Consider the following 7679-nt stretch of genomic DNA (forward strand, 5'->3'; position numbering starts at 1 on the left):
CTCTTAGGATGTATCTAACTGTCTCCAAATTTTTATTTTGATTAGATCCGGATATTTAAATATAGTGTATTTTTTTCAAATTAATTTTGAGCACATAGGTTATACCTACCTCAGATAGCGATGAAACAGCAACTTGAAGAAGTATTTCACATTTTGCAGAAGACTATTGGCACGGATCGTTTCCATCTGTTTGGTGTTTCGTATAAAGTTGTAGGCCTGCAGGAAACCACTAAAATGGATAAAATATTTTATTTATTTATAAAATCCTTTAGAACCACAATTTGCACTGACCTTATAGTGAAGAAGACATCCACCAAGAGCGGTGCCGAACTGACATATTGAAAGAAAATCCGTTCCGCATATGAAATCAAGAAGGCCTTATTGTTCACCGTGAAGTACATGTACCAGAATACATGGAAAGCCGCGAGCCACATCGCACAAACCGAACGCAAGCCATTTATAACGGGAATCTCACGCTTACCATTTTCCCTCACCGTAAACATTTTATCGTAATTGTCCAAGACGTCAAAGCACTTCACATAGTCACGTAAATTCGAATGCGCGCTGCAATCAGAAGGAGCTGTAGCTGAGTTCGGCGGTTCCTTGCTGTCTTTGGTGGGTAGCAGCTGCTGTGCAACATCAACTGAACTCTCTTGCGTAACCTTCGACGAGTTCTGCTCTCTCTTCGCCTCCACAACAGGTTTCACCCGCAGAAATGCCGCAACTAAGAGCATTAAGCTCGTGAATGCCAGAAATACGGACATCATTTTGAAAGTGCGTTTCTCGAAGAAACTCTTATTCAACTTGAGATCTTTCACATAAACCAACTGTGGTCGTATATCGTATATGTCATTCTCAATGAAAAGTCCTCGTTCCAAATACGAGCGCGTCAACTCTTCGATTTCATGTGATGCACAAACGCTGGGCAAACAGAGTCCGACGTGAATAATTTCCTCCGACATCATTTTGATCTCCACCTGCCAGGGTGAATTATGACGCAAATAGACTACACGATAGTCCACATCGAAGGGCGCACGTTCGGTGATGATGGCATAATGCATAATACGTTGATAGTTCTTAGAGAGTGTAATGGCGACGGGGTTCTTGACGGCGCCACAAGCTTCACGGCTGCCCAGCCAGAAGTTCTGACCAAATACAAAGCCTGAAGGTTTGGTTGCCGAAGCGTCGAGCACTAGAAAATAGTAAGAGATGATTGTAGAGGGTAAAATTGAAGAATCATTATTACGTGATACAGCATAAGGCTTACTTCAATTATATCGCAACAGAATACTAGGAAAAGTGATCAAAACCGTGCTTAGAAATCAATAGGCTTCCTTCTCGAACTAATCAAATGTAGCGATCGTAATATATAAAAGAGTTCTTCCACAAACTTGAGAAAGGTCATTGATGGTAAACGTAAGACCCAAGTCTTCACCGCGGACACAAAATCTGGTTTGAGTTTTATTAAAGAAAACTAGTTTCTATGAACTCAGAACTTCCGGTATCGGTTTTTTAGACAGAAATGTCAATAGGATTCTCCCTTCAGTAGTGGACAATGATAAGGAGCTTTTAGTAATAAAGAACATCTAAGCAAATGCTTAAAATTCTTTCGGAAGGTCATTTGTATCGAAGAGCCTTTAGCATAGACTTACGGAATGAGTTATAAATAGCTTCAATTGACAAAGAATTAATCCAACTCATGGAATCTGTCAAGGACATGAATTAATGGCTTTTTAATTTCTGTAGATCAATAAGGTAAGGACTTGAGTCTGAACTCCTCAAATCAAAAGGTCTCCGGATTATTCGTAAAAATTAATACATGGCACTGAGGTTTGTGAGAACTGAGATTACACCTTCCTTTGCTTTCTTTATAAAAGCTTATAGCAACTATCGGAATTTAGGTGGAAATTGGCTTTAACCGGATTCGAAAAAGAATCTCAGCTATCCTCCGTACTGAAAGGATCTCGCCATTCGGCCATACCTCCTAAGATATTTCTTACATAAATAAACATATAAAATCTGTCAGTCGTTCAACTCCGACATCTTCAGGCACTTTCATTACTCTGATAATGGCAAGGCGCGCCAGATCATTGTATAAGTATTAGGAATAGGCTGGTTAGCTAATTTTCTCTGAGATAGATGTTTTTTGTGCCTCATTGTTAGCATTTATAGCTAATGCACTATACGTATATAATGAAGGAGTAGTCATCACAACCTATCCTCAAGACTTTTAGTACGAGATTTTTGTAATTTACACTTTGAGTTTCCAAACAACCTTTCTGTATTTGTTTGACAACTGAAAACTGAATCAACGATTACACAATAGCAACCCATTCGGGACTCACCTTTCATGGCCCACGGCTCCTTGCGCAGTATCCCCCGTTGGATATGTCTCATTTGTCGACTGCAAACTGTATTCACATTACTGCCATTCGCCATGCTCGCCAAGCCGAAAATAACCGAAGTGCGTCGCAGATATTCGTACAACTCGTAATCCTTATCTCGAAAGTTCATATCCAATTCGTCTTCATACTCATCGTAACGGTAAGTACTAGAGTTCGAAGTTCGAGTTAACTCTATATCCTCTGGAAATGCTTTATCACTGGCATTTATATTGTTGTTGTAGGTGTGTGGTGTTGTTGGATTTCTGGTACTGTTCACGTTGGCATAGTAAACGGAATTATTATGTTGTGCAACAACAACAAGTGGCAAGCAGACAAAAATGCAACAAGTAAAGATTAGAAAGATTTGTTGCATTGCGCTGCGCTTCGAGCTCGGCACGTTGACGGCCATCTTTGTGGGTGTACACGGTCTAGGAAGTTAATAATTCTGTAAGGATAATAAAAAAATTGTCTTACTATTTTGCAAAATTAAAAATTGAATTTAAGTTATTTTATATGATAATTATGCCTGAAAACACAACCTCTTCTAGAGTTCGCTATCTAAACGGTTGAAGATCCAAAATAGAAATGTTCTTACGCTTGCATTTCACTGCCTTTTATTTGTAAGAAAGAAGCTTAAACTCCCCTTCCCACACAAAGTAGAAAAAGAACAATAATAAAGCCATTCTACTGAGCATCATTAGTGACTCGTATCTGTCACAAGTTCTCGTGACAGCTTACAGTCATTGATAAATCGGTCGATTGCAAAAGAAATTTATATTTGAATGGCGTACTATATTAAGTTTTACAACTGCATACATTGTGACAAAAAAGGATCCGGGAATCGTAATTAAATTCAAAATACGAATGGTACAAAGACTTCAAAGGTGATTGAGAGATCGTTGAAGACATGCCTCGTTCTGTACGACTTTCGACCTCTTCAACTGATGAAAATATTAAAACAGTGATGCTTGAAAATCGTATGGCAAACGAGCTCGACATCTCTCGCGAGTCCGTTCGAATGATTTTGGTGAATATTTTGAGCATGAAACGCGTTCTTGATCGACTGGTCTCGATAAAGCTGAATTTTTTTCAAAAAGAATACCGTAAAGTTCTCTTTTGACATGCTTGATCGTGCGAATTCCGATCCCACATTCATGAAGACCATTATAACTGCCTATGAAACATAGATATATGAGTTTGACATGCAAACAACTGAACAATAATCGGAATGGATGGAAAAAACGAACCGAAACCAAAAAAATCACTCCAAAGCCACAAAAATTAAGGTGATGCTCGTTGTTTTTTCGTGGTTTGGTGCATCATGAATTTGTTCCTGAGGCACAGCCGATCAATAAGGAGTTCTATTTGACCGTATTGAAGCGTTTGCGTAAGAACATCCATCGAAAAGGTTCGGTATTGTGGAAAAACAATTCATGGATTTTACACGATGATAATGCACCATCACATCGAGCCAAGATTGTGAACGAATTTAAAGCCAAAAATGCAATGAATACCATCGATCAACCACCGTATTCACCAGATTTGGCTCCGTCTGATTTTTTCTTGTTCCTCAAACTGAAATTGCCGGTCCGTGGAACCCGTTTTACGTCGATCGAAGAAATAAAACGAAATTCGCTGAAGGGGCTGAAGGCTGTCCCAAAAAGTGCTTATGAAAAGTGTTTCGAGGACTGGGAAAATCGTTGGCATATGTATATTACATCTGGTTGGGGACTTTGAAAGCGGCAAAATAAATATTGATAAATATATAATATTTTGCGTTTTATTTACAAAATCCGGGTACTTTTTTACCATAATATATATTCTTTTTTCAACTCTGTGACAAGTCACATGAACTAATCATCTTTTGGGGGCTTGTATCCATTGTTGGGTAATTGTCAAATATCAAGCAATTATTGTTGACACAATGCATAGTAGAACTTAGTAGAATAGAATTACGCGAAGTGTGAAGAAGGCGTCAAAACCAACGCATAAATCTTTATGAAGGGTGTCAAAATTATAAATAAACCTACATACTGCATACATACATATGTACGTACTTAAAGTAAATGAATTGCTCTGAACTATATTTCAGATACAAACTGTAAGTCAACTTTGCAGCAACGACTCATTCCTACAAAGCTCCCGAAATTTCGGGATCCCGAATTTTTTCGAGTTTAATTTGTTATAATGTAATTGAAAAAATAAAATATAACGCAAATTTTATTTTTTTAACCAATTTAACAAATTAATAGTCCCGAAATTTCGGGATTGTAAAACTTGAATTTTGGATCCCGAATATTTTCAGGATGTTTTTTCACCTATAATGTGATTAAAACATTATTGTGTATATAACACAATTAAATTAATATTGCCGAAATTTCGGGATTGTAAAATTTTCATTACCTAATACAGTTATTTTCAGATTTTATGATATGCTATATGTACATATTTATTTATATACAGATTAGAAATTAAACGTTTAAAAATTTCGTTCAAACTTAAAAAAATAGTTTTTCGCATAATTATGTAATTTACTTTAAGGCATCTAACTTCTTTGATGGAAAAATACACTCTTATCTCCTCCGATGTCGGAAAACTCGTTCTGTCTTCTATCTTCTCTTACTGTATTAGCATTATAATATACTACAAGAGTTACACTACGATCAAGAACAGAAAAATTAACGAATCCGTTTCGTTTATTTTTTATAGTAATATATATAGTTTGCAATATGAAACTAATGCTTAAAGTATGGAGAACAACACAAAGGTCCAATTTTCGATTATTTACCTACGAAAATGTAGACTAATGTAGTCGGTAGTGTAAACGGTATGGTTTACACGAAAAGTATGTTTATATTATCTAAAGAGTGATCCAAGTAGAGGTACTTTTTAAAATAGCTTTTTTTTGACAGATGACGAGTGAGTCGTATCAAGCTGTCATGTTATTTTTGTTCAGTATTGTTTGGCCTTTCATCATGGAAAGACTTACGCCTGAACTATTACGAAAATTCACGTTCCGTAAAGAATGTGTTTCGCCCGCTTCGCTCAACTTATGGTGAACATAATCGGGCTGCTGTCCCATTATTTATTATTGTATAATATTCAACCGAATAGACAACTTCCAGCACGCAGTAAAGAAAATATAGCAGCCGTTGCTGAGAGTGTACACGAAGAACGTGAAGAGTCGACTAGACGCCTTCCGCAGCAAACTCGGAATGACGTATGAAACGACATGGGACATTTTATGTCGAGATCTTAAATTGAAAGCGTACAAAATAGAGCTTGTGCAAGAACTGAAGCCGGTCGACCTTCGCGAGCGACATCGCTTCGTTATGTAAGCTCTTGAAATGTTCCAAGAAGATCTAACGTTTTCGAACCAAATTTTGTTCAGCGATGAGGTCCATTTCTGGTTCAATGGGTATATAAAAATCAAAATTGCCATATATGGAACGAAGAGCTACCTGAAAAGATTGAAGAGCTGCCATTACATCCAGAAAAAACATGGGTTTGGTGTAATGTGTGGGCTGGTGGAATCATTGGTCCATATTTCTTTAAAAATGATGCTGGTGAGAACGTAACCGTCAATGGCGATCGTTATCACGCAATGATAACCGACTATTTGATGCCCAAAATTGAAGTTGAACGGCGCCATTTCCCACACATCGCAACAGTCGATGGATTTATTGAGAGAACACTTCGGTGAGCAGGTAATTTTACATTTTGGGCCGGTCGATTTGTTCCCAAGATCGTGTGATATCACACCGTTAGAACTTTGTATTGTATTGGATATGTAAAGTCTAAAGTCTATGTAGACCATGCCGCTTCGATTCAGGCTTTGGAACAAAACATCACGTGTGTCATTCGCCTGTTACCAGTCGAAATGCTCGAACGAGTCATCGAAATTTGGACTCAATATTTGAAAGAGATAATCTTAAAAAAATAAGTGCCGAAGCATGATATTTCGAGTGATAAATATTCCCCCAATAAATTTGAAGTTTCTGCGTTTTATCTTTAAAAAAGTAGGGAACCTCCAAATGGCTAAGCTTCGACATCCTCCTCCAGTATAATTATGTGTGTATGTAAGTTATTAAATCACATAGCAAAATGTCAAATTTAACCGTTACATGCATATAACCTTTCATACATATATACCCGTTCATACTTATTTACAGTTGTTAGACCTTGTTTGTCAGTCATTCTTGCATTGACATTGACAATGAAAACCGCACAAATGGCTTTACCGCAAATTGACACACAAACGAGAGTGCATGTAAAAAACATGTTCATATATTATATATATACATATATACATATACATATTTATGTACTAGTTATATAGCATATAAAAAGAGTTTTATTGTTCTTTAAACGTAACAATTTGGTTGTGCTTTTGGCAAAATTAACCACACAGCATTGCACAATTCTGCGCATCGATTAAACAAAGCAAATTTATTTTTTATGATAGCAACAACAACAAAACAATTCGCCAAATATATATACATATGTGTGTATGTTTGTATGCATATGAAGCTGTAAAGTAATCTTGCATGAAAGGAAAACCTTGTGTACTGACTTTGGTGTTTGATGCAAAAAAGCTTAATAACCTCCCAAAGGCGAGTTAACTTGTTTGCCATTTGCCATTTGCCATTTGCCTTATGCAATTAATGTTATACACGCACTTGTTCATTGTTGATGTATACACGTGTGTGATTTCGTCTAAAAAGCAACATCAAAGTATTTTATTAATGCTTTTTCGCACTCAATCGCTTTTCAATCGTGCATTGCGCAGGCGCTAGGCGCTATTTGTTGCAGACGCCAGCAATAATGTTAAGGTAGCAAACTCTGGTAACAATGTTGAAGAAGGCGAAAAAGATTTGTGCGTTTGAAATGTAACTTTAATTTTTTCTATAATAATGACATTTAGCATTAAAGAGAGATGGTTTTTTATTATGGAAAATCAGCTCTAAGTTGATTTGTTTCAAAGTTCAATAACTTTGGTTCAGCTTTCTTCGTAGCAAAAACATTTAATTGGCACGATAGTGAGTTGGAAACTCATAACACATCTTGAACCAGTCTTTCCACGACATAAGCCCACGATGCGGAATAATGCGGTCACTACTATGACTTCCTTTCAATAAATTGATTCCTTCGTTGACTGTTTGGTATGTAGCCCCGTCTTGTGGGAACCAAAGGTTGTCCATATCAACATTCGCCAATTTAGGAACAAAAAAGTCATTAATTGTGATTCCATAGCATTTCCCATTGACTGTAACATTACAGCCGGCTTAATTTTTT

General features: G+C 36.9%; 1 protein-coding gene across 1 annotated transcript in view; it reads right to left on the minus strand.

The window, feature by feature from the left end:
- Positions 1 to 7679, minus strand: part of LOC120772324 (nose resistant to fluoxetine protein 6-like) — a 43921-nt gene that overhangs the window by 4394 nt on the left and 31848 nt on the right. The window contains exons 2-4 of the mRNA XM_040100855.1: positions 2346 to 2829; positions 292 to 1192; positions 110 to 229 (exon numbers count right to left, since the gene is read on the minus strand). Of these exons, the coding sequence (XP_039956789.1) occupies positions 110 to 229; positions 292 to 1192; positions 2346 to 2793 (1469 nt within the window). The 5' untranslated portion in view covers positions 2794 to 2829. The remainder of the gene's footprint in view (positions 1 to 109; positions 230 to 291; positions 1193 to 2345; positions 2830 to 7679) is intronic.

This window comes from Bactrocera tryoni, chromosome 3 (assembly GCF_016617805.1).
Source record: "Bactrocera tryoni isolate S06 chromosome 3, CSIRO_BtryS06_freeze2, whole genome shotgun sequence".
NCBI classification, from domain to species: Eukaryota; Metazoa; Arthropoda; class Insecta; order Diptera; family Tephritidae; genus Bactrocera; species Bactrocera tryoni.